The sequence below is a fragment of the Camelus bactrianus genome, chromosome 9 (assembly GCF_048773025.1).
Source record: "Camelus bactrianus isolate YW-2024 breed Bactrian camel chromosome 9, ASM4877302v1, whole genome shotgun sequence".
NCBI classification, from domain to species: domain Eukaryota; kingdom Metazoa; phylum Chordata; class Mammalia; order Artiodactyla; family Camelidae; genus Camelus; species Camelus bactrianus.
This window is the reverse complement of record NC_133547.1, coordinates 13,641,279-13,666,159: the sequence shown is the minus strand read 5'-3', so window position 1 is coordinate 13,666,159 and position 24,881 is coordinate 13,641,279. Positions and strand designations below refer to the sequence as shown.

Sequence of the window (24,881 nt, the reverse complement as noted above, 5' to 3'; positions counted from 1 at the left end):
AAGTGGTGTGGCATGGCGTATGGTACGGAAAGTGGGGTGAGGTGAAGTGGGGTATGCTAGGTAAGTCTCTCCAGGCAAAGGCCCAAAGGGGAACAAGCTTCCTTGATGTTAAGAATAGCCAGAACTGGGCTTGTTTGACAAATAATAAAAATGTTGACCAGCTCCAACTGCTGGTTCTCCAGACCCTACATCCCCTTTTATTTTAGTTATATCTTTTCACTAAAAACATTAAATGTAGACACGTAAAAATACAAATAACTGAAATTTTATGTAAAAAGCTGGGATACAAAATATAAAAAATACATAATCTAATATATAATCATATAGTATATATATCATATAAAATTGAAATCTTATTTTATTGTAATAAGGAAAATACAATAATGATATTATAATGTACTATATATTATAAATACACAATATTACTATAGTATATAATGATATGCAATATAAAATTATAACTAATGTACAAACCTAATTATGTATAGATATTTATAACCTAACATCTAATAAATAATCTTTTAGCAAACATAATTTATCACATAGTAAAACATAGTACTTTTGAGATTCATCCATGTTGTAGCTTGTGCCAATGAATATTTCATTTTGGCGGGGGTAGTAATTAGGTTTATTTATTTATTTTTAGAGGAGTTACTGGGGATTGAACCCAGGACCTGGTGCATGCTAAGAATGCACTCTACCACTTGGGCTATATCGTTCCCCCAGAATATTTCCTTTTTATGGTGTCATAAATCAGCATATTTATGGCTGAGTAGTATTCCATTGTAGAGATGTACTACAATTTGTTTAATTACTCACCCACTGATGGACATATGGATTGTTTCCAATCTTTTTGTGATCATGAGTGAAGTTTCTGTGAACACTTGAGTATATACATGATTTCTCATTTCTCTACAGTAAATACCTAAGTGTGGGATTGCTGTGTTGTAGGCAAGGATATAATTAACTTTATAAGAACTTGTGCAACTTTCGTCTGGAGTGGATATACTATTTTACCTTCCCACCAGCAATGCACGGAACTGTGCATTGCTCTGCATCCTTGCCAGGTTTTGGTACTACGTGACTGACTGCTGTTCTAATAGGTGTGTGGTAGTATGTCATTATGGTTTTAATTTGCATTTTCATGATTAATGATGTTGAGTGTCTTTTCATCAACTTATTTTCCATGTGTATCTCATACAGTCATATGGATGAATCTCAAATACATCACATTAAATGAAAGAAGTCAGACTCAGAAAGAGATACATACTTACATATATTTGGATACATACATTTATATGACACATGAAAACAGCAAAATTATAGACACAGGAAACAGATCAGTGATTTCGAGGGGTTGAGAGTGGGTACAGAGAATGGCTAAAAAGGGATAGGAGGGAATTTAGGGGAGTGAAGGAACTGTTCTCTTGATTGTGGTGTTGATTACATGATTGTATGCAGTTGTCAAAACTCAGAACTGTACACTCTAAGAGTGACTATTACTGTATGTAAATTATACCTCAATAAATCTGACTTAAAATATCTCAGTACTATGATATTATATCATAATAAATATAAAAGAGAAATAATGGGAAGTAATTTACTGTAAGATAATATGTTTCCCTCTGTGGGGTTTGGGCAAAGTCATACAGAGAGGGTCTGATGCTCACGTCCACCTATAACTAGTAATCTTATTAACGACAGGACACTGTCATCGGTCTCCACTAGTCCGCTCCCCTCAAGTGACTCATAGTAAATCACTTCATCCTCCTTAATTCTATTTTACAGGTGAAGCAGCTGAGGCTCGAGAAAGGTTGCTGGGCATCAGGGCTGGCACCAGGATTTTAATCCATGTCAACAGCCCTCACTATTCTGCTTGTATCACTCCTCATGGAGTAAACGGGAAGCTCAGTTTGTGATCTCCTGGGACCCCAGATCCTGCCCAGCCTACTCCAGACCAATAATTCCCTGGAGTGTGTCTCTGAGGCTACGACCCTATCCGCATCCCTTCTCCATCCCCCAAGGTTCCTGACCATGCAAATGGTGGGGACTTGGAGAAGCAATGCTGGGGGACTTGCAGTAGCCACACTGAGTGGCCTCATGAAGCAATGTGGGCCAACGGCAATCAGCAGACACTGTGTTAGTGAGGGCCAATAGGGAAATAGCAGATATTACCAGGATTTAATGGAAGAGCCACAGATATTGTATTAGTGGGTAATGGGCATCAAAAGGCTTTGTGGGTTGTTAATGAGTCTTACACAGATGGCTAATGTGGAGTTTATGGTGCCTTATCAATCATTGCCCTTACCTGGGGAGAGGGGAAGCAGGTTAACGGCACACACCAGTGTTCAGAGAGAGGACTGGGGGCACCACCACATACCGTGTTGGGGATGGTTACAAACACAGCTAGGTGGGGTCATGGAAGATAACTGGAAACGATCATTGTGACGGACAGCTAATGGAGGGAGACGCAAGTCATCCTGCTAGAGGTTTAATGGAAGTATCAGGAGATATTAAAAGCTGGATTAGGTGGGGTATATATACCATGGTTCCCTACTCCGAGGATTGTAATAAGTGGTCATTAGTCACTAGTTAGGTGGAAGTGGGAATAAATGGGGAGTATGGAGGTGACAAGACTGTTTTACAAGTTAGGTAAAGTAACATACACTATGCTGGAGGTAACTGTAGAAGCCGTATGTCAGATCTCTAGACACTACTTCTTGGAATTAATAAGGAATGATAAACATAGTGATGGAGTCAGGTAAAAGGGGGATAATGGAGGGTGTCCAGACCTTGTGCTGGGGTGGGTTAAGAAGAGGGTAATGGAGCAGTCTCCAGACTCTCCTGAGGGGTCAGCTAACACTGTCCTAAGCTGGGGGATAGTGGTGGGTCACAAGACATTAACTGAAGCTGCAGTGCCAAATGAGGGAAAAGTGGGTAGTGGGTCACCATAGTGTTCTAAGACAGGGAAGGGCATACGGTGGTTCACCAGATACTGTGAAGGGGTGAGAGAAAGGGGAGCTGACGATGGATTAGACGTGGAGCTAAGGTGTGGTAACGGGATATGTCATTACACACTGCCCAATTTGGGTGAGCCGATTACAGGAGAATCTTTAGTCCTGTCCCCTCAACCCGGTTGTCACCATCCTCGATTGGGATTGCTGTGTTGTAGGCAAGGATATAATTAACTTTATAAGAACTTGTGCCAATGGACTGACCTGGAGGAACCACTTTGCTGGTGCCAGTTTGTCCACCCAGCAGCTGAACATTCAATCAGATCCTCTCACACATCTGTGAGGCCACTGCTGCCCAACTCTTGGTTGAGCACCAAACTTCCAAGGAAGGCAAACCTCTCCCTGCTCTTGACCTTTTTTATATTATTGGCTTTGGGTGTACCTGTCAGAGCATGATAAGCAGGTCTGTAGGTGGGCATGGGGTGGGCAAGAGCCTGTCAAGGTGCAAGTAGGGTAGGGCAGGACTTGTGTGCTGGGGCAGAGTGAGGGGGCTCTTTTGTGGTCACTTTGAAGCTGACTGTGGTATTTCAGAATCACTGAAGGGAATCCTGGAACATCAAACATCTATATGGGATTTCCTGTGCCACAGTTCTCCTTTCTTTATATGAGTTGGCACCAGGCCAAAAGGTTTACAATTATGTTACAACTTTCAGGCCAGGAAGGAGGCACAGGCCAGGTAAAGACTGGGGGTGGAAAAACCTGGTGTGTTTTAGGCAATTTGGTTTTCCTCATTGGAGCATTTTATGCTGCAATGTAGAAAGGATCAAAGGGAAGTCAAGGGACGAGTAAGGTCAACACTCCACAATGTGCATCATGGAATGACTGCTGTATGTCAGGCATAGGTCTAGGTCCACAGTGGGGACAAAAGAGGGAAAAACATTCTAGAGTGGAAATCACAGACAAATAAGTTAAATATACAGGGTGTCATGGTAATAAGTGCTATGGAGAAGGATAAAGGAGGAAGGGGAGGGGGCTGGAATTTTAAGCCAGGTAGGCAGGGAAGGGCAGGGAAGGGCAGGAAAGGCCTCTGTGAAGAGATGCCGCTGGAAGAAAAATACGAAGGAGGAAACCACAAAGATATAATGAAGAACTGTGCTCTTTGAAGAGGGCACGGCAATTGCAAAGGCCCCGAGGCAGGACCTAACGATGTGTTTGAGGCAAATGGGGGAGAAGGTCCTTGTGGAGTGCATGGCATGAAGATGGAGAGAAGACAATGAAGGCATGTTGGAATTTGTTTTCGATGAGTTTTGCTTTCAATTTGTTACTATCATCATGAAGGTCAGGTCATTAAGGAAGGCAGATGGGCTGGAAGAACCACGACAGTAAAAGGGAGACTGAGGTGAGGAGTTGATGGAGGTGACCTGAACAGTCTCTCTTTAGAAGCTTTCCTGAAGGTAGTGGGAGTCCAATAAGACCCTAAGCTGGGGGCTAAATGAGGCTCAGCGAGTCTGGGAGATACGGGTAGTGAGCAGAGGTGGTGTTTAGCACTAACGGGCAGTCACAATGCTGTTACAGGACTCAGAAGACAACGTGCTGTATGAGAGCTGAAGACACTACACTCTACTGGTGGCTTAGAAGGTGGCTGCCACTCATGGTGCTAGAGGATAGCGGAGGAGGCAACACACACTCCGAGGTTTATGTCTGTATACATAAATAATTTTTTATTGTGGCATCTCTTTCTTGATAAAAATATTCAGCAGGGGATTGGATACGCAAAACCATGTTAGACTCAACAGAAGAATAACATCCAAAATTCAGTTAGACATTGTGTTCTGCAACAAACACCTCACAGAACTGAGGGTTTATCACTCTCATATATATTGTGTCACTCTACCATTCAACTGTTGGCACTTTACCCACTCCAGAGTAAACAGGATTATCATCAACATGACTTCACGTAATGCTTCATATGCAGAATTTGGTAACAGTGTTCCATTATATTTTTCATGAGAAGGCTTTTTCTAATGTACCAAATTGACCAAGTTCCTTCTCAATATGAAAGCCCCAAGGTTTGCTGAGACTGGTGACAATGTGGGAAGGGGCTCACCTCACTCAGGGCCCTTCCAGAGGTCCTCTTCTGTAGTGTGACATTCTGATGCAGTATTTCTGCTTACGATAATATGCATGTTTTCTGTTGCATGAATTCAGTGATGTAAAGCCAGATCTGATCTCACTGAGGTTTTCTCATTCTGTTCCTCTCAAGTGTGAATACTCCGATGCACATTGAGCACTGATTTCTGAACGAAGCCTTTCCCACAGACTACACACTTATAGGGTTTGTCTCCAGTGTGTGTTGTCTGGTGTTTATTCAAATTCGACCTGTCAGTGAAGGCCTTCCCACACTCAGCACACACATAAGGCTTCTCCCCTGTGTGAATTCGCTGATGCACTTGGAGTTGTGATTTCTTAGTGAAAGATTTGCCACAGTCACTGCATTCATAAGGTTTCTCTCCAGTATGAATTCTATGATGTATAATCAGCTCTGACTTTTGTCTGAAGGTCTTCCCACATTCAGAGCAGATGTAGGGCTTTTCTCCAGTATGAGTTTTCTGGTGTTTACTGAGATTTGACCTGCCACTAAAGGCTTTCCCACACACAGCACACACATATGGTTTTTCTCCTGTGTGAATTGGTTGATGCACCAGGAGCTGAGATTTAGAGGTGAAGGATTTCCCACAATCACTGCATTCATAAGGTTTCTCTCCAGTGTGGATCCTCTGGTGAGTAATGAAGTTTGACTTCCGGATGAAGGCTCTTCCACACTCAGTGCACACATAGGGTTTCTCTCCTGTATGAATTTTCTGATGCACAATAAGTATTGATTTCTGGTTGAAGGCTTTTCCACATTCATGACATTCATACTGTCTCTCTCCAGTGTGAATTTTCTGGTGTATATTGAGGTGTGATTTCTGGGTGAAGGCTTTTCCACAGGTACTACATTCATAAGGTTTCTCCCCAGTATGAATTCTCTGATGTGTAATCAAGTCTGACCTTTGTGTGAAGGCCTTGCCACATTTGGAACATACATAGGATTTCTCTCCTGTATGAGTTTTCTGATGAGTAATGAGATTTGACCTGTTGGTGAATGCCTTCCCACACTTAGTGCACATATAGGGTTTCTCTCCTGTGTGAATACGTTTGTGCACATGGAGTTGTGACTTGGAAGTAAAGGATTTCCCACAATGACCACATTTATAAGGTTTCTCTCCGGTATGAATTATTTGATGGGCAATCAAGTGTGCCTTTTGGATGAAGGCTAGCCCACATTTCATGCATACATATGACTTTTCTCCTGTGTGAATTCTTTGATGCACTGTGAGTGCTGACTTCTGAGTAAAGGCTTTTCCACAATCACCGCATTCATAAGGTTTTTCTCCGGTGTGAATTCTCTGATGTATAATCAACTCTGACCTGTAGGTAAAGGCCTTACCACATTCATTACATACGGAAGATTTCTCTCTAATTTGAACTTTCTTATGTGTATTGAGGTTGGAACTACTGTTGAAAAGCTTCCCATATTCGTTGCATATAAAGGGTCTCATTCTTGTGTGAGTTCGTTGATGTACCTGAAGTTGTGACTTAGAAATGAAGGACTTCCCACAGTTACTGCACTCATATGGTTTTTCTCCAGTATGAATTCTTCGGTGTGCAATCAAGTGTGTCTTCTGGATGAAGGCCTGTCCACATATGATACATATATAGGATCTCTCACCTGTATGAATTTTCTGATGCATCTTGAGTGTGGACTTTTGTGTGAATGCTTTGCCACAATCACTGCATTCATGGTGTCTCTCTCCAGTATGAATTTTCTGATGTATACTAAGATCTGAGTTATAAGAGAAGCCTTTCCCACATTCACTGCATTCATAGAGTTTTTCTCCAGTATGAATTCTCTGATGCCTGAAAAGAGAAGATACCTGGAAAAATGCTTTCCCACAGTCACCACACTTATAGGGCTTCTCTCTAGTATGGGTCCTCTGATGTGTAATGAATTCTGGTTTCTGTACAAAAGCCTTCCCACAGTCAATACATACATAGAGTTTCTCTCCTGTATGAACTTTCAGATGTACCTTGAGTTGTGACTTCTGGGTAAAGATGTTTCCAAATTCAGCACATTCGTAAGATTTTTCCCCAATGTGAATTTTCTGGTGTTGAGAGGATGCTTGCTTATAGCTGAGGGTTTTTCCACATTGATTATGGTCCCACAATTTCTCCCCTGCTGGAGTACACTGACGGCCAGTAGAGGAAGAAATTTTACCATGTTCAGTAATCTTATTAATGTTCCTTGACCCACTGTTTCTATTATGACTGTGTAAATCTAAATTATGCTTCAAGGCATTTCCAAATAAGTCACACTGATGGGGTCTTTTTGGGGAAGGAATGTTTTGGCTCCCATGGATTATTTTTCTAATGTCCTTATATTCATAATCTCTCTTTATAGTCAGTGTTTTCTTGATGAAAGCAACATCTCTTAAAGATTTCTTTTCTCTTTGCTGATAGCTCTCTATCTGGTCACCAATCTGCCAAAATTCTTCTAGAATAAAATACAACAAAATGTCACTTGTAGCATCACTTTCCCTCTCAATGTAGAAAGAAGCTTTTTCAGAAATTCTCTGCTGTGAAGTTTGAAACTCAAACTCTCCTTCTCAAAGGAGAATGAGGAGATGATTTTAGCTCAAAGAGCAGCTAGCAGAGGCAAGAGGGGAGGGTCATATGGCTCATCCAGGTTGAACAAAGGGAAAAGGGTGAGGTGACTCATTGGCTAAGGCTCGGTGACAGTGGTGACAGGAAACATTCTGGGATACAATTCAGTTTATTTAGGAAACTTTATGAAGACAATGCACCATGCACTTAAGTGAAAAAAGTAAGGCAAAGAATAAGATATACATCAGAATAACATTTATATAAACTAATAATACATACCCCAAGTTACTTTAAATTTTAAAAGAACATATATGAATTTAAAAGTATGTTTCCATCATATAAAACAATTGCCTGTGATGGGAAGTGAGATGAGTGTGGGGAAAAGAAGGAAAAGGGAATAAATCAAAAAATAAATAGAGAATCCTTACCCATACTGATGATGATAGTCCTGAATGAAGACATGATTAAATTCAAACCCCATGCGAAGTACAGAAATAAAGCAATTACAAAAATCAGCCAGCCAGGCAGAAAGCCCCTAGTCAGTGTAAATTCTCAAGCACCATAAGAAGGAAAAGTCCGAATGGTACTCCCAAAGGCTAAGCAACAGCGACCCCTAAGTCATCAGCTGGAGAAAAGGCATAGGGAACGGGGAAGTGAGAAATTTTATGTCAGTGACTATGGAGGAAACAGAAAGAGAGCATGATTGGAGGTAAAGTTCAAAAGCATCTCACAGTGAGAGAGAGAGAAATGAAAGAGGACTAGTAGGAGTGGAGTGTCTTACATATAGTAACTTTGAAAGAAAGCAGATCTTAAAGATACATAAAGAAGATCTCAGATAACGGGGAAGGCAGAAAGATAAAAGAATGTTAGACAAATGGAGCAGAACCAAGAAAAAAAGTAAATATTTAATGAGGCAAACCGGCATGTGATCCAGACTCCAAAAAAGCCAAGGAAGAAGACGGAAATGACAAAGGCATTTATGTAGAAGGCTTTTAGTTATTTGAGAGGCCAATGTCAAGGGTTCTCAAGTAACACAAAAAAATTAGAACCCTCGAGAAGAGCCATCTTTACAGCGTTACAGAATGCCAGGCTTTCTCAAGATAGCTGAGATTTACTCTCCTGTCTCCCATCAGCCCAGGTCCCACTCACCTGGACAGCTCTGACGCAGGCTCTCACTCTGCATTGCCCATGGCTCCTTTCCTTGCTCCAACATGAAAACCTCTGGTTCAGGAACTTGATACCCTGTTTGTGAGACATGACAAAAAGTCTTGGTCCAGCTAATTGTGTTTCAGGGACCCATCAATAAAGTTCTGTCATTCAGTGAGGCTTTGTTCTTTAGGAAAGTAATAGTATATCTCTGAGAACAGAGTACAGTTGTCCCTTGAACAACAGGGGACTGTTGAACTGCATGGGTCCACTTATCTGTGGACTCTTTTCAATAACTATATTTACTGAAAATACTGGAAAATCTTTTGGAGATTTGTGAGAATTTGAAAATACGGACAAACTGCATAGCCTAGAAATATCAAAAAAATTTAAGAAAAAGAGATGTCATGAATGCATAAAATACATGTAGATACTAGTCTATTTTATCATTTACTACCATGGAATATACACAAATCTATTATAAAAAGTTAAAATTTATCAAAACTCACCCCCACAAAAACTTACAGACCCTACATGGCACCATTCACAGTGGAGAAATGTAAACAAATGTAAAGATGAGGTATTAAATCCTAACTGCATAAAATTAACTGTAGTGTGTACTGTACTACCGTAATTTTGTAGCCACCTCCTATTCTACTGCAGTGAGCTCAAGTGCTGTGAGTATCCACTTAAAATACCCTCATCATGTGAGCAGTCCCTCTCTCCAGCAAATTGCGTACAACAGTAAAAAGGGATCTCTCCGGGTTCTCATGTACTTTTTGTTCAGTGCAATATGATAAACCCAGAATAACATCATGGGACCCATACTGGTGCCACTAGTGATGCTGGAAGTGCTCCCAAGAGCAGAGAAGCCATGACATTACAAGAGAAATTTGAATTGCTTGCTCATCCCATAGATTGAGGTCTGCAGCTGCGGTTGCCGGCCATTTCAAGATAAATGAGTCCAGCATAAGGACTATTGTTTAAAAAAAAAAAGAAAAGGAAAGGAAATTCATGAAGCGTCACTGCAGCTACACCAGCAGGCATGAAAACCTTGCATTTTTTGAGAAATACTTTTTTTTAATCTTGTACTAAAAATGTAGTTTTTAATGTGGGTGCAGGATTGCTATAAGAAAAGCATAACCAGAGACTCTAACATGATTTGAGAAAAAGTGAAGTCATTATAACTTAAAGTAAAAGGTAACCATAAGTTTATTCTCTATGTCTGTGAATTTGTTTCTTTTTGTAGGTAAGTTCATTTGTGAACTTATGGTTATCGGGGGTAAAGGGGTTGGGAAGGGATAAATTGGGAATTTGAAAATTGCACCTCTTGGGGAGTGATGGAAATGTTAGCTAATCTTGACTGTGGTGGTGGTTTCATAGGTGTATACATTTATCAAAATTCATCAAATTGTACAACTGAAATATGTGTAGTTTACTGTACAGGAACCATACCACAAAAAAGGTGTTTAAAAAAAAGCAAAAGGAAGGTGACGGATCTAACACTAGAGAATTTAATGCCAGTAGAAGATGGTTTAATAATTTTAGAAAGAGGTTCAACCTAAAAAATATCAAGATAATAGGAGAAGCAGCTCTGCTGACCAGGAGGCAGTAGATGAGTTCCTAGACGCCATTAAGAAAATCACTGAGGAGAATGGATATCTGCCTGAATAGGTTTTTAATGCAGATGAAAGTGCTCTATTCTGGAAAAAAAAAAAAAAGCCACAGAAGACATTTATTACTAAAGAAGAGAAGTGAGCACCAGGATTTAAGGCAGGAACTTAAATCCTAACTAACTCTACTGTTTTTGTGCAAATGCAGTAGGGTTAATGATCAGGAGTGACTTTATCTGTTTGTAAAGCGGCTAACCCCAAGCCTTGAAGGGAAAAGATAAACACCAGCTGCCAATCTTGGTTACAAAACAAGAAGGCCTGGATAACAAGAACCTTTTTAGATTGGTTCCACTGAGGCTTTGTCCTTGAAGTCAGAAAGTACCTTGCCAGTAAGGGAATGCCTTTTAAGTTCTTTTGTATTTGGACAATGCCACTGGCCACCCAGAACCCCCACCAAAGCTGTCAAATGGTCTACTTGCCCCCAAACACAACATCTCTAATTCAGCCCCTAGATCACAAGGACCATTAAGGCTTATTACACACGGTACTCTATGGTAAGGGCTGTCAACACTATGGAAGAGAGCCTCAAGAGAGAACACTATGACAAACTAAAAGAATTACACTACTGAAGATGCCACCGTTGTTAGAGAAAATGCTGTGAAAGCCATCAAACCTGAAACAAATTCCTGCTGGAGAAACTGTGTCCAGATGTTGTGCACGACTTCATAGGATTTACAACAAAGCTAATGAGGGAAACCATGAAAGACATTGTGAATAAGGAAAAAAAGGTGGGTGAAGGTTTTTAAGATATGGATCTTGGAAAAATTCAAGAGCTAACAGACGTCACACCAGAGGAAGTAACAGAAGACGGCTTGATGAAGATGAGCGCTTCTGAATCAGCGCCAGATTATGAGGAAGAAGACACAGAAGCAGCAGTGCCAGAGAACAAACTGACGTTAGATAATCCACCAGAAAGGTTCTGATTATTTAAGACTCCTTCTGACTTCTTTTACGACACGGGCTTTTCTGTGATATGGGCACTGAAACTGAAGCAAATGGTGGAAGAAGGATTGGTACCACATAGAAACATTTTTAGAGAAATGAAAAATCAAGAAAATGGTCAGACAGAAATTACAGTGTATTTCTGTAAAGTTACACCAGTGGGCCTGCCTCGCCTGCTCCCCTTCCACCTCCACCTCCTCCACTTCTTCCATCTCTGCCACCCCTGAGACAGTAAGACCAATGCCTCCTCTTCCTCCTCCTCCTCAGCTTACTCAACGTGAGGATGATGAGGATGAAGACCTTTATGATGCTCCACTGCCGTTTGATGAGTAGTAAATAATCACCGTGCTGTACAGTTAATAAACTTACCTGTTGTGTGTGCATGTGTCTTCCTGTGAAAATTTAGTGACTGTATGGCAGCAAGAAAGGGATGAGATGTTTTTTGTATCATCATCATCATGATCATCAAGGATGCATCATGTAGAACACCGTGTGCAAGATTTGTATTAAAGTCGACAGCTTATCCTTACATAGGCATAAGGTGAGTGATATTTAATATAAAATTAATAATGTGTTTGTTTTCTTGTTTTGTAACTTCACTTTCAAAGAATTGCATTACCATATGGTATGCCTCTCTTGTAACTGGAGAAACTGCATATCAGCCTATCATCACAGATAGTGATTTTTTTTTAATGTAACTGTTTCCAATACTGTATTATGAATCTGACTGTAATACCATATTCCATAAAAACTGTACAGCACTTCGTCCATTAGTGTATAGGGTCAGCTACCGTGTAGCCATCACACTGCTGCTTCTTCATCACCAATAAGTGAATTGTTCATTATACCTATAATACGAATTTCTTTTTCACATTATCTTTTCATTTTTGATGTCTAGTGTTGTAATACATATAACATCTACAGTGTTTTGCATCACTTAAGACAATATTGATGTAGGTACTGAAAGAAGACGATTCACCTTGTAAATGATGTAAACTTATGGTACCGATAAATACAGTATAGTACTGTAAATGTATTTTCTCTTCCTTATGATTTTCTTAATAACATTTTCTGTTCTCTAGCTTACTTTATTGCAAGAATACAGTATATAATACATGTAACATACAAAATATGTATCAACCGACTGTTTATATTATTGGTAAAGCTTCCAGTCAACAGCAGGCTATTAGCAGTTAAGTGTCTGGGGAGTCAAAAGTTATACATGGATTTTCAACTGTGCAGGGGGTTGGTGCCTCTAACCTCTGTGTTGTTCAAGGGTCAACTGTAATATTCAGAGTGCCCCAAAGGGCTAAAGAATCCTGAACAAATAAAGGACAAAACCATCATATAAATCAGATATCTCACAGTATTCAGCAACTGAGAAAGAAAACAATCTCAGTGGGCCTTCCCTTAGCCATGCAGGTGACTGTGCTTACCTACTGAGAGCAGGTGGCTGTAGGTCTCCAGCATCACATCCCGGTACAGGTTTTTCTGATCAAGGTCTAGTTGCTGCCACTCTTCTCTGCTGAAATCTACAGCCACATCCCTGAAGGACACTGATCCCTGTAAGGGCACATTCCTGTTCAGCATGAATAATTAGCTTTGGGGGAATGGAGAGACTCTATTTAGAAATATGGAACTTGGGATTTGCTGCTGTTAATACACTTCCTCTTTTTAAAAAATCACCTCCCATCATTTCCCTAACATTTTATTATGCAATTTTATAAACGTACAGAAAATTTAGAAGAATTTTATAGTGAAAACCTATATGACTACCACTTAGAATCTATCACTAACATGTACTATACTTGTTTTACCACACAGTCACTCATCCTTTTATCCATCCATTAATCCATCTTACTTTCTAGTGCATTTCAAAGTAAACTACAGATGCCAGTACACTTCCTCATAAATACTTCAGAATGCAAATCACTAACTAGAGTATAGTTTACCTTTTTAAGGTAAGATTTACATATAATGAAATGCACAAATCCTTGGTATACCATTTGAAGTTTTGACAAATGCACACACCTGTATAACCCAGGAACTTTTAAAAATAAGATTTCATATAGGGTGTATATTAAATATCTAGTTTTACATAATATTTTATGGAAGATAGACATCAAATAAAGAATTTCTGCTTTGTTCTATACGGTTCTAAGTCAATTATTTGTTTTTCAAAACTGAAGATTGAACTAGACTCTCTTATTCTTCTAGCAACTGGATGAATGACCTGTGATACAATTTCTGAGCAATTTAGAACTAGCCATTATGCTAGTTGTGGAAACACAAAAATGAATTATTTATGTTTCCAATGTTCTAGCAACTTAAAAGAACTAGAAAATAAATAAGATCTAAGGTTTAAAAGAAAAGAAAAAGAAGACACAAGTTCACTAAAGTGTCAAAAAGTAAATCTCCATGTGGAACACACTGAGGTCCCCAAACAGGAAAAAGTCCATTCTACATGGGGGTGTAAGTTTATATTAGGTGAGGAATTTAAGTTGGAAGATGAGAAGTGTAATACAGAATGGGGTTGTGAGGGAGGCCAGAAAAGATGAAAGCAAAGGTGTGGATACAGGAAAACACACAGTGAATTTGAAGAACAGCAAACAGATCTATGCAAGTGGAGAGAAGTCTGCACAATATGATAGGAAGGTGGTTATGGGAAAAGCAGTTTGCTTATAGAACAAGTATGAATGTTTCACTTTAAGTAAAGGTAATAATCAGATTTATATTAATACATTTCCCTGTAAGATCTGTATTGCAGAATAACCAAATAAAGAGGAAAAGTTCTATACAGAATGATTGCTCACTAATCTATCCTAGAAGTTAGGATAGAATTAGAATAACATCATTTCATAACTCCTAGTGAAATAATGGGTTTAGACAATAATCATTAAGGGTTGCTCAACTGTTTGAGGTGAAAGGCTGAAGAGAAGTTTAAAATGTATGAATCAGCTAGCAACATCTGCACCCACTGATCAATGTGTTTTAACATCACAAAAAGAGAGATAACCAGAAAGAATGTGCCTCCTGACATGATACAGTAATTAATTTCATTCTATCACCCATTAAGTATTTTCGCCAAATATATTAAAAAAAAATCCAGCCTGAATCTCATTAAGCCTCCAGATCTAACAAATCACTCATAGGTAATTGAAGGATAGAGGAACATAGTAAACAGTATCAAGACCAAAACATCAGTTAAATCCATAAAGCAGCAAATGATCAGTTTCTCCAAAAATTAAACTACAACAGAAAAAACATGGAGGGAAATCTTTTATTAAAAGAGACGTCAGAGTCATACCAACCAAATGCAACTTACAGACTTTGTTCAGCCCTTAATTAAAGCAAACCAACATTAAAAAGGTACTTATCACATGTTTAGAGAAATTCAAACAATAACTGGGTATTAGATGATATCTAGGAATTACTGTTATGTTTTAGGTGTGATCACTGCTTACTGCTTACGTTAAACAAAAAAGGAAGAAAACAAGAATTTTTATCTCTTAGAAATACACACTGAAGTATTCAGAGATAAAATGGTGTTTGGGATTTACTTTAAAATAATCCAGCAGCTGGGGAGGAGGGTGATTTTAGATATTATAAGGATGATAGAACACTGATGGCCACCAAAGCCGAGTGACAGGCACAATAGATATAAGGGCTCCTTATACTATTCTCTTTACTCTTGAATACATTTACATTTAATTCATAATAAAATGTTTTTTTAATGTTATTTTTTAAAAACATGATATTAAAAAAATCTAATCTGGAAATGCATAATTGAAGGAATGGCTATTTTCATCTTGAATCATAAACACTTAAAAAAGGCATTATAGGGACTTGAACAGTCCACATTCAGCAAATTATAAAAATAGTTAGAGTATCATCAATGATATAGAAGAACAAACAACAGGATCTAATCAATATTTAGAATATTTCAACCAACAGCAGCAGAATACACAACTTTTTCAAGCATCCATAGAACAATGACTAAGACAGACCATATCCTAGGCTGCGAAACAAACCTCAACAACTGAAAAGAACTGAAATAATCCAAAGTATGTTCTCTGACCATAATGGAATCACACTAAAAATCAGTAACAAAAATAACAGAAAAATCTCTGAAGAAATTATATTAGAAAATAATAACAAAAGCTATCTGGAAAGTTACAAAATATCTGAAAACTAAACAACACACTTCTAAATAACTTGTAAGTCAAAGAAGAATCCTCAAAAGAAATTTAGAAAATACACAGAACTGAAAGAAAGTGAGAATATAACATATCAAAATCTGTGGGATGCAGATAAAAATGTTGAAAGGAAAATTTATAGCATTAAATGCTTACATTAGAAAAATGGAAACAAACAATCCAAATAAAAAATGGGCAGAGGATTGGAATAAGGCATTTTTTTCCAAAGAAAATATACAGATTGCCAGCAAGTACATGAAAATGTGTTCAACATCACTAATGATCAGGGAAATACAAATCAAATCCACAAAGAGACATCACCTTACACCTGCTAGAATGGCTGTTATAAAAACAAAAAACAAATACCCCCAGAAATATAAGAAACAACAAGTGCTGGCAAAGATGTGGGGAAAAAGGAACCCTTGTGCACTACTGGCAGAATGTAAATTGGTGCAACCACTATGGAAAACACTATGGAGTTTCCTCAAAAAATTAAAACTAGAACTGTCAAATTGTCTAGCAATTCCACTTCTGGATACTTTTTCAAAGGAAATGAAAACACTAACTTGAAAAGATATATGCACCCTCACATTCATTGCAGCATTATCTACAGTAGCCAAGACATGGAGGCAACTTAAGTGTCTAATGATGGATGAATGGATAAAGAAAACGTGGTATTTATGTATGCAATGGAAAATTATTCAGCCATAAAAAAGAAGGAAATCTTGCCATTTTCAACAGCATGGGTAGACCTCGAGGGCATATGGTAAGTGAAATAAGTCAGACAGAGAAGGAAAAATACTGTATGATCTCCTTTTATGCAGAATGTTAAAAAAAAAATCCAAAAACAGGAACTGAACTCACAGATACAGCGAAGAGATTGGTGGCTGCCAGAAGCAGAGGGTAGATGGTGGGCAAAATGGGCGAAGGTGGTCAAAAGTATAGGCTTCCAGGTACAAAATAAGTAAGTTATGGGATGCAATATACAGCAATAGTAACTATAGTTAATACTGTATTGTATTTTTGAAAATTGCTAAGAGAAATCTTGAAGGTTCTCAACACAAGAAAAAAAGATTGTTAACTATGTATGGTGATGGATGTTAACTAGATTTATTGTGGTGACCATTTCACAATATATACAGACATCAAATAATATTGTATACCTGAAACTAATGTGTTAAACATCAATTATATATCAATTTTTTTTTAAATGGAAGAGGAAAGTTCTCAAATCAATAATCTAAATTCCTACCTCAAGAAACTAGAGAAAGAAAAGCAAAATAAACCCAAAGCAAGAAAAAAGAAGAAAATAATAAAGAGTATGTATCAATGAAATTGAAAACACATTTTTTTTTAAAAAAACTGGGGAAAAGTCAATAAAACACAATGTAGTTATTTTGGGGAAAAAAAATCAATGACATTAATAAACCTTGCTGACTGTCCTAGCAGTCAACCAGACTGACAAGGATAAAAAGAAGATACAAATCACCAATGCCAAGAATGAAACAGGAGTATAATTACAGATGCAGCAGCCATTAAAAGAAAAATGAGGGAATACAAAAACTGTGCTAACAGAGTCAATAAGTTAAAAGAAATGGACCAATAACTCCAAAATCACAAACTACCAAAACTTAACATGATGAAATAGAAAAGGTGATAATAACCCTACAACCATTAAATTAAATTAAATTCATAATGTAAAAGCTCCTGAAAAAGAAATCTCCAGGCCCAGATAGTTTTACCAGAGAATTCTACTAAACTTTTAACAAAGAGTTAGTCTCATTTTTACATAATCTCATCCAGAAAATAGAAGAGTAGGAAATACTTCCCAACTAATTTTATGGGACCAGTATTATTACCCCAATACCAAAACAGTGCAAAGACAGTACCAGAAAGAAAACTACAGACTAATACCTCTTGTGAACTTAGATGCAAAAATCCTAAAGAAAATGCTGGCAAACCAGATTCAGCAATGAATAAAAAGAGCCATGTACCTCAATAAAATGGAATTTATGGGAGAACTCTCGGTAGTATATTTTGCAATGCCTTTGACTCTATAAGTATTTCAAAATAAATTAAAAATTTGAAAAAATATACTGAAGAAAGATTATCCTCGAAACAGAGTATTCTGAAATGGGCAAGACAGGAAAGTCAGTCCCAAGAAGCACTGCACAATTCATGTGAGAGAATACAAAATTCTTACTCACCTAAAGTAAGGCTGTGGTAAGGCTACAGGAGAGATCGCTGTTAATAATTAAGGAGGTAAAACTGATACTGAGTTGAAAGTGCGAAAAAGGACTCATATAAGTCTCAGTTAATCAGTTTTGTGTTGCTGTAGGTTCGATGTCACAGATGAGTTTACAAACTAGAGGAGGAGAAAGAAGACCAGAAATAATAAATTTTGTAAATAGTGAGATTTAGGCAATAAGAAATATACAAGGCTGCATACTAGGCAGGTGGAGAGAGAGCTAGTATGGAGTTGAAGATTTGGGAGTTGTATATACAAAGCAGGTCACTGAATTCAGGGGAAGGAATGAACGTGCAGGAAGGACAGGATAGAGAAAGTATTAAAGATACTTGCAGTTTTTAATGTTTAAAATTATGATACTTGAAAGCTATCTTTTTATTTAATTGTGTTCAGAGATTACAGTTTATTTCTTTGTGATCCAAAGGATGACAGTAAAAGAATAAGCAAAAAGCACATCTGAATCCACCAACAGAAAGGAAACAAGAGCCTCTATCCAAACATCAGACAGAGCTGAATTCTAAGGAAAAAACAGTAAATGTGACAAGGACAAAAAGAATTTAGATGTCATTACTGTCACTGCACCAAATTACATAGCATCAAAATGTATAAACAGAAACTACAGGCAAATACAGATAGAAATATATTCGTGATGGAAAACTTTAAATAGTATCTCTTGGCTCAAGAAGATAAAGTGGAAAATAAAAGCTATATTGTAAAAATCTCATAACTATGTATCTTACTGTAAAAAAGTTGGTATCTAGAAACATTCAAGTGCCTATGTACATTGAGAAATATTAAACATAAAACTTGCACACACACACGTTAGTATTCCAAAAGTAGAATAAAATCAATGCAAATAAATCTCTCCAAAGATGCAATCTTAATTTAATTAAAAGCAGAATTTTTTAAGTAAAAATCTTAACACCTACAAGTGGAAATGTAGTAAATGGTAATTAAAGGTTTCATTGGAAGTTTAATGTTCCTAGAAATTTATCCATTTAAGCTAGGTTTTAAATTTTATTTCTTTGAGATAAATTATTTTTCTAGATTATTTTTGAGCATTGTTTTGCTGTAAATAGTTAATACACTTGACTTTTGAATCTATGTTCACAATTTCTAGTTTTTTTTTTACTGCCGTTGACTGGTTTGAGCATCAAGATTAACATAGTAAACAAAATAAAACAAACACCAAAAACAAGATTGGGAATAAGTTGACATACCATCTTGACCCAAAACTTTGTTGTAAAGATCAAACTGTAAAACCACACGACGTTTTCCAACATTTTTGACTGTGTTGGAGGTGTCTGATCAACATTTTAATTTCTTCAAAGGCTTCTGAACCATTTGTATTTGCCATTTTGACATTTACTTTTTGGAAAATTTTATCCTTTTTGTTTAGGTTTTCATGTTTTTGTGTATGATTTTATATAACATTCATGATTATTTTAATATTTGATATAGCAGTAACTGTCTCTGTTTTATTACATATTTTCTATGTATCTCTACTCCTTTTGATCACCTTCACACAGAAATGTGCTTCTGCCATTATTTTTATCAATTATTTCATTCTTTTTGTGACTGATTTCTTCTCTTTTTTTAGTCCTCATTGTTATCTCATATTTGTTGAGTTCTTTTTCTAACTCCTTCAGTTGAAAGTATAACTCATACCATAGGTTTTGTTTCCTTTTTCCCCAGACTCCCAGGATTCCTCAAAAAGCATTTAAAACTATATTTTCCCCTATGTTCATGGTTTAGCTTCACCACACAACTTTAAGATCTAGTACTGTATTTATTAAACTTCAACTCAAAGAATTTTGTAAGAAGACATTTCGTGATTTTTCTTTTAAAGAATATTTATGAAGAAAGAAATTTTAAGTGGCATTAAGTCCACTCACAATGTTGTGTAAAAGCCTTTTGCTTTCTATATAATAGAATAATGCTCTTGCTCAGAAAATAAAATCAACATTATAGCAAAGGTAGGTATTTTTTGTCTGCTTTGATCATGAAGTTTTTGAGAGTAGTTGATAAAATGGTCAATGGTATATTTAATGATTTCTGTTCATTTTTACTTAATATAGTTCAAAGATATATACTATTAATTAAACAAATATTGACAATTCTTTTTGGTATATTATTACTTTTGTAAGTTTGAACCAGGCGTCTCCCTCCCTTTGGATATTTTTCATCTTAAATTCCTTTTGATCTGTTTCTAAACCTGCAGCCTTAGCTTTCTTTTGGCTTTTGTTTCTGAGTCAATTTTTCCATTCCTTTATTTTTAAACAAGGAGAAAAGCAACCCTTGAGTGCTGAGAACTTGCCTGGCACTATTGTTTAGACTTGGGTGTTGCTAGGAGCTGGCCAGGCAGGATCAGCCAGGTCACGGTGCTCTCCAGTTACACAAAAAACACAGAACACCAACATCAAACAGGACCACTCTCTGACCATGATGGCGCAAGACAAAACCAAGACCACTCTGTAATCATGTCTGAGCACAGACAAAAATCAGAACATTGTTCAAACCACAAAAGTGACCAAACATCCCCTTGTTCTAGCTAATACAAGTGACTGCTGCTTTTGACTCGCTCCATTCTTCCTACCTTCTAGATAAAGATGCCCAATCACAGAACTGCCCAACAGCAATGGAAGTGGACGTTCACTGAGATTCAGCTGAGATTCACTGCATCTGCACTGCCTGCACTGGTATTCCACTGCTTCTTATATATACAACAGAAAGGGAGGATAAGACGAGAATTACCCTGCCACATTGTTCACGATATTGTACCATACAGTGTTGAATTTTATCAGTTGTTGAAAAAAAAGTGCAGAAATGCGTCTAGTATGCCACTTTTTGTGAAATGGAAAGGAAAAAAGTTTATAATTGTTTTTATTTACATAAAGAAACTAAGCAGTCACAGGGAGGGTCTAGCTCAGTGGTACAGTGCATGCCTAGCAAGCACGAGGTCCTGGGTTCAATCCCCAGTCCCTCCATTAAATAAATAAATAAACCTAATTACCTCCCACCAAAAATGAAGAAAGAAAGAAAGAAAGGAAGGAAGGAAGAAACTAAGCAGTCAAAACTAATAAAACTGGTCATTTGTATTGGGGCAACCTGGGCAAGCAGGGGACAGAGATGCACCAACCACAGTCCTGACCTTTCCCAGAATTTCTTTCATTATGCCTTTCAATTGTACTGCTTTGTATATTTTTTTTAATTTCTGAAGTGTCTGTATTATCTACTCAAAAAATTAAACCATTCCGAATAAATTATTACAATATTTTCAGATAAGAAATAAGATTACATCTGTGAAATAAGAACAGGATGCTAATAAAAAGAAACATTTATAAAACCAACTAGAGTTTTTGAAAATTAAAACTCCGAATTAAAATGTTGATAGCAGTAATGAGGAACTCAATAGAAGGGCTGGAAGACAAAGTTGATTAAGTTTAGCAGAATAAGAAGTAATAAATAAATAGAAAAACACGGAGAACCAAATTTCAGAGAGAGAATAGAGAAAGTATTTGTGTAGGGGAAACAGTTTAGGAAGAAATAGAGAAATGCTTTCAAAGTCTTGCACGTAACTGATTTCTAACCAAGAATTTCATCTTCAGCCAAAAGATCAATATAGCATGAGGTCAAAACAAAGGAGAGTTTTCCTTGACATCATACCTCTCCACTGTCATACTATTGGCCTCTAGATGTGGACACATGACCTGCACGTTGCTCATTCTCGGCAGAAAGATCAAGATGTTTCAGGAGCAGAGGAGAGTCTGGCTGCTTCCTGCGGCCCAACTCCCTCCGTCCTCAGGCTCTGGTGCTCCCAGGACGAATTCCCACCCCCGGGACTCCTCCTCCTCACCTCACATGAGCTGCTATGTTCCTCTGGAGCCAGGCCCAGGGATTTCTGGGGAGAGGACCAATTAGCTGGCATGGTCATGTTGGGTCTCAACCTTTATTCTCTCAGAAGCCTAAAGTTTGGTGGACATCTGTGAACTCCAGCAGAGCTGCTGGGGAGAGGTGAGCTGGGGTCTGGAGGAAGATCTGGCCCAGTGGCTCCCCAGAGACGCCAAGAAACCTGAAAAGACAATGTCCACATGGTCAGTCATCACAGAAACATTTCCAGGGAACACCAAGATGTAGTTTCCTGAGCTAGACACCACAAAGCAGTGGCTCTCAGATTTGAGTGTGCATTCAAATCACCTGAAGGGTTTGTTAAAACACAGTTAAAAATTCTCAGACTCACTCTGACAGTCTCTGATGCTGTAGGTCTAGGGTAGGGGCTGTCTATTTGGGCTACTCTAACAAAATACCACAGATTAGGGAGCGTATAAACAATGGAAATTTATTGCTCACAGTTCTGGAAGCTGAGAAGTCCAAGATCAAGGTGCCAGCATGATCATGTTTTGGTGAAGGCCTTCTTGGTTCATAGCCAGCACCTTCTAGTCGTATCTTCACATGGTAGAAGGGGCTTGGGGCTCTATGGGATCTCTTTTATAAGAGCACTAATCCCACTCATGAGGGTTGTACCTTCAAAACCTAATCATCCCGCAAAGGTCCAACCTTCTAATACCATACTTTTGGGTGTTAGGATTCCAATATATGAATTTGGGGTTGGGGGGCAAACATTTAGACCACAGCAGGGCCCAAGAATTTGCATTTCTAACTAGTACCCAGGTGATGCTAAAGCCGCTATTCCAGGAACCACACTTTGAGAACCAGTGCTGTGGAGAACACGTTTAACAAAAACCTGTGATAGTCATGGTAAAATACGGGGAAAATCATGAGATACAGAGTAATGTTATCGCAGATTTGAATTGCAGCTCTGCTACTTTTCGGCTATGAGAAAATGAAGAAGCTATTTCAGCTTCAGTTTCAAAAATGAGGATGAAAGTGCCGACCTCAAAGAGTTATGAACATTAAATGAGCTGGTGCTTGCAAAGCACTCATCACCTCCCTGGAACGCAAGCAGCATGCAATAAATATCAGCCACCACCATGCACTACTGGATATTAAAATTTAATATAAAAATATAAAAAGCAAGTAAAGCAATAGACTAGACAATACTGATTTATATACGCGACCAAAGTGACATTCAATTCAGTGTACACAAGACATTCTTTGCATAGATGGTGCTGACATAACTGGCTATCCACTTGGAAGAAAACAAACAAGATCCCCATCCCACACTACACGTTAGACTGAATTCCAACAGGAACAAACATTTTAAGTTTATGTAATTAAAAAATCTCAAAGAATATTAAAATAAAATTTAGAGTATACATTTGTATAACACTGTGGTGGGGTAGGAGGGATCTTATTACACATGAGAGAAAACCCAGAAACTACAAAAGAAAAAACAAATATTTCTTAATTCTATGTTAAAATACACCTTAAAAATAAAAATCAAGATACACATATAAAAGATTTTTTCAATATGTGATGATAGGTTATCCCTAATGTTAAAAAATCTAGCAAACAGAAAAAAAAAATGCCCAGAAAAAAAACAAAGGATATGCAAATTCAAAGAAAAGGCAATTTAGATGGCAATTAAAGAAAAAGATGCTAACTTTATTAACAGGAAAATGCATTAAGGCAACTAGATATAATTTTCCCTCAGAATTGTAAAAGCCTTTTAAAAAAAATGGTGGAAAGCATTTGGGAAAATGAACTCTCTTATAAATTGTTGGTGGAAGCTTAAATTGCTATATCTTCTGAATTATTCAGTCGTATCTATTATTAAAAATACACATAACCGTTCCTAATAATAGTTTCAAATATATAAAGCAAAAACAGATAGAAGGAAGGGCAAGTGGACAAATCACCTTTCCAGTGTGAGTGTATCTTTATAATGAAACAGACAAAACAATCTGTGTAATATATTTCTGAAACAATACAATACAATTAGTAGAGAACACATTGTTTTTACGTAATAGATAATGACATTTAGGAAAACAGACCGTGAGCTGGGCCATAAAGCAATTTTTACACTTGATCATCACCCAGAGGTATTATTTGAAATAGAGAATGCACTTCTAAATAATTCATGCGTCAAAGAAAAAAAATAACTGAAATTCAAAAAAAAGACAAAAACAAAACCCCAACACTCAGACGTGAGCAGTAAAGAAAATGCTACACACCTAAGCTTGTGAATATTTATAAAGCAAGCTCGTCACAGACCCGAGATCCCCATGCTGACGCCACAGACCCTGTCACTCACCAGAGACCCTCATCACTGGGCCCTGAAATCCCAATTACTCATCTCAAAGATCCTCATTGCCCAGAGAGAACCCTATCACTGACCCCTCTGACATCCATCAACCGACGCCACAGACCCCGCCCCTCATGCTGAACCCCAAAACCATCATCACTAACTCCACGGACAATCCTTCCATCACTGACCCCACAGATTCCTAATCAAGACCAGCCAAAATCACCTCAGAGACCTCTCGGAATTAAAATGTGAAGATTCTCTTGAAACAAACAGCAAAAACGACTCCGAGGGCCACTTCCGCTTCCTCTAGCACCGCCCCTAACGGACTGTTGGTATTGCGCATGCTCTGAGTTACCTTGGAAGCGGCGTTCTGCCAACAGTCAACCCGGCGAAGATCCGTTGCTAGGGACCTTGTGCAGTGTCCGTAAGAGGCGCTGTCGGGCAGAGAACATGGCTGCGCCCAACGGCGCTTCGGCTTGCGGGGCGCCATCTTGGGAAGCGTGTCCATTCCGTGCACTGGGGAAATAGGCCTCCTGCCGGTTTTCATACAGGTAGGCAGGGGTTACCACACAGAATACGGGAGTGTGGTCTTGGCTAGGTAGGCTTCCGGGAGGAGGAAGTTATTGGAGATGCGGTCCGGAGCTTCATGTTATGTAATAGAAAACCTGCAATGCCCCTCGGGATACAGCACAGTGCGGAGGGCAATTGCCTGCTTGGAGAAACCACCCGGGAAGTAGGGAGCCAGGGAGGAAAAATCACCAAAGGAGAAAGACAGATGTCTTATATTCCACGGCTGGATTCTGGGAGAAA

The 24,881-nt window shown here is 38.1% G+C and overlaps 1 protein-coding gene across 4 annotated transcripts; it reads right to left on the bottom strand.

Annotated features, from left to right (window-relative positions):
- Positions 1-249: 249 nt before the first annotated feature.
- ZNF585A (zinc finger protein 585A) lies at positions 250-24,412 on the bottom strand. 4 transcript variants are annotated; one of them, XM_010963757.3, is made up of 5 exons: positions 24,295-24,412; positions 21,720-21,935; positions 12,856-12,982; positions 8,808-8,900; positions 250-7,548 (listed from the first exon to the last, which is right to left on the bottom strand). In XM_010963757.3, the coding sequence occupies exons 2-5, from the start codon at positions 21,795-21,797 to the stop codon at positions 5,213-5,215; spliced, it is 2,634 nt and encodes an 877-aa protein (XP_010962059.2). In that variant the 5' UTR covers positions 21,798-21,935; positions 24,295-24,412; the 3' UTR covers positions 250-5,212. The 4 variants fall into 4 exon arrangements, with proteins under 4 accessions (XP_010962059.2, XP_045379719.2, XP_045379725.2 ...); XM_045523763.2 differs by having other exon boundaries at positions 24,304-24,390; XM_045523769.2 differs by having other exon boundaries at positions 24,260-24,372.
- Positions 24,413-24,881: the final 469 nt, after the last annotated feature.

Excerpts from the sequence above, each read along its gene's own strand:
- ZNF585A (XM_010963757.3), bottom strand. The coding sequence starts at position 21,797 with ATGACCATGCCAGCTAATTGGTCCTCTCCCCAGAAATCCCTGGGCCTG. Across the intron at positions 12,983-21,719 it reads AACATAGCAGCTCATGTGAG|GGATCAGTGTCCTTCAGGGA; the intron begins GTGAGGAGGAGG and ends GTGCCCTTACAG. Across the intron at positions 8,901-12,855 it reads CAGCCACCTGCTCTCAGTAG|GGTATCAAGTTCCTGAACCA; the intron begins GTAAGCACAGTC and ends TCTCACAAACAG.